This window comes from Notothenia coriiceps, unplaced genomic scaffold (genome assembly GCF_000735185.1).
Source record: "Notothenia coriiceps isolate Sejong01 unplaced genomic scaffold, NC01 NC01_scaffold00000288, whole genome shotgun sequence".
NCBI classification, from domain to species: Eukaryota; Metazoa; Chordata; class Actinopteri; order Perciformes; family Nototheniidae; genus Notothenia; species Notothenia coriiceps.
In genome coordinates, this window is record NW_011332989.1 from 287285 (window position 1) to 289977 (window position 2693).

General features: G+C 39.2%; 1 protein-coding gene across 1 annotated transcript in view; it reads left to right on the forward strand.

Annotated features, from left to right (window-relative positions):
* The window catches only part of LOC104966003 (recombining binding protein suppressor of hairless-like), a 40297-nt gene extending 39717 nt beyond the window's left edge, over positions 1 to 580 (forward strand). The window contains exon 7 of the mRNA XM_010795135.1: positions 416 to 580. Within this exon, the coding sequence (XP_010793437.1) occupies positions 416 to 580 (165 nt within the window). The remainder of the gene's footprint in view (positions 1 to 415) is intronic.
* The last annotated feature ends 2113 nt before the right edge of the window (positions 581 to 2693 follow it).

Genomic DNA, 2693 nt, shown 5'->3' on the forward strand with positions numbered 1-2693 from the left:
TGTGCTGCTCTGTGATGCTAGTTCAGATACTTGGCATCTCATCTTGGGTGCAAGTTCATCAATGTTTGGGGTCAGGCTCTGAGCTGAGGAGATCCTCAGGATGGAGTGAAGGTGTGCGTGCAATATACCGGAGGGCCAGATCTAATAGTAATTAGACATTATCCTGCGGGCAGACATTAAATCCACCACAGGCCTGATTTGGCCCCCGGGCCTTGAGTTTGACACATGTGGTATGGACCCTAAGCAACGGTCTGTTAGTGAACAATAGCAGATCTGGGCAGTGCTATAGTGTCTGGTTATCTTAACACCCCATGGTTTCTAAGGCTTTCAAGTACATTTGCCATCAACAATTGATCTTGAGTGGAAAAAATAGATTCTTCCCGGTTTTATTTTCTTTATGCTGTTTCTGTTTCAGAGCTGCAAGGACCCCCAGGTGCTGGAGCACATTATGAGCGGGCTGGATGAAGACAAGGACGGGGAAATCAGCTTCCAGGAGTTTGTCGTTCTGGTTTTTGAGCTGACTGTGACCTGCAATGAATTCTTCCAAGACATGAACGGCCAGGGTTCTAAGAAAGTCTGAGCATTCAGAATAAATGCCCAATCCCTCCTTTACATCATTAAGATCCAAACACTGTTATGGTTTGTAGAACTTTCAATCACTGCAAACTAAATGTCATGATTCTGATCTTTTCTTTTTGTCCTTGAAAAGTCTTCCACCTCAATAAAGATGTCATCCTTTAAACGTGTGTCCTTTTTTAAAGAAGCAAGCTGGACTGCTTAATAATGTATTTTAAACACTATGGCAGAAATTAAATTGACATATAGATTACATGTGTGTATACATAGCAAGATAACCATGTGTTTCACAGCTTTAAAGACAGCATCATCTGTCATTAGACCCTTACAGTACAACACACACAAATAATCCCCATAATCAATCAACTGAAAGAAACTTGAGGAAGAACATCAGAGGAAGGACCGACAGACGTGCAAAAATAGGTCATCAAGTTAAAGAATAAAACGACGTTCGGCCCGAGAGCCCCCGGTAGAGGGGGCTGCGAGTTTTTTTCTCACAAAACTGTGTCTCAGGGCTTCTTAATATTTACAAACCTATTAATGTGTCATACCAGGTTAACGGGATGAAACTCAGCTAACTGACAATATGAACCATTTTTACCAAAACAAGTTCATAACAAGCGTCTAAATGAGCCCTGAGCGAAAGAATGCCACTTGGCAAAGAACTCAAGGTAAAAATACCCTTATTACTTATCGTAACTGCACATACAAGATATCCGATTAAAGCTGAGATTCCACAGATTATATAGGTATTAGTATCATCACTGAACGATCAGAACTCGCGACAGGGGAAGCAAACACAGACATCACAACACGTAGCATTACGGAGCAAACACGGGAGATCGTCTCACCAGCTGTTCTTCTGATCAAAAGTCGTGTTCAATGGCATTAAAACGATAAAAAAAAATGCTGCTGAAGCTTAATCCAATGTGTCTGTCCCTTTGATCAATTTATTGATAATCCATAATTACATTTTTATGTAAAAATCTGAGATTTTCAATTAGCTGCTAAGTAGCCACCAGAGTGCATCGCAGCTTCCGGTTCCGAGGCATTCTGGCTACCCTTCACTCATTCACCAATGGGTAATGTTTAAATGGATTTTTAGGAACTTCCCCTCAATTCTATTGGCTCTACCGGTTAAAAAGAGACGTCAATCATCAAAATCGAACGAGGGGGGCCAGAGATACGGAAAATCCACCCAAATGACCCCAGAAGTGGGTTTTTTTTTCTAAATCTCTCTAAAAAGGTCAAATTTCACTTGTTTTGCCTCAATCTTGATACAGGGTACTTATTATATAGTATAGTTTGGATTCCTAAAGCTTTTAGTCTACTATCCCATCATTCAAGGGTAGTTTTCACTTTAAGTAAGATTTCTCTTTCTTTGGACGGACACTCTAATTTACATGTTTTTACCATGTTCAATCTGAATTTACTTTAAAATCTATATTGATTCAGACTTTTCTATATCCAACTCACAGGTTTAACCTTGCTTTGAGAAAAAATATTATTAATTTACCCCTTTTAGAAGTGAAGATATGGTCATTTGTTCTGGGAATGTCATTTTCGAGCCTGAGACCTGAAAAACAGGCTCAGGGCTAATCAACTTAATGATATTACAACACAGACAATCCAAATGACATAGAAGGTAATGTCAATATGATCATGGAGGATCCAGGGGGATTTAAAAAGGTCTTCGACGTGCCACAAAGAATAACAACAATGGCGTCAGGTAGAAATTAATCAATTCCAATGGCTATGAAACGTGAGTAATAAGAGACCCGTTCTCATAAGAAATTAAGCTAAGCTAAAGTTCAATCAAGACTATCAATTATTTCTGTTACCCCTCAGCTAACTCGAATTAGATTATTATAAATTAGCACCTAACCCTAACCCTAATACATCACACAACCTCATTTTTGCTACAATCTCCAACAGCCAACCGTCGTAATGCCGTCAAACTTTTAATCTGTTCTGTTCTCTGTTGCCGTCATACATCCATCAAACATTATTCACTTCTCTATCATCTTGTGAATGTATCAAGACATTCTATTTCGGGAACAGGTCTCATTTAATTAAAGAGCTCTGCTGCTGCTTGTATTTTACTTACTCTCTAAAGA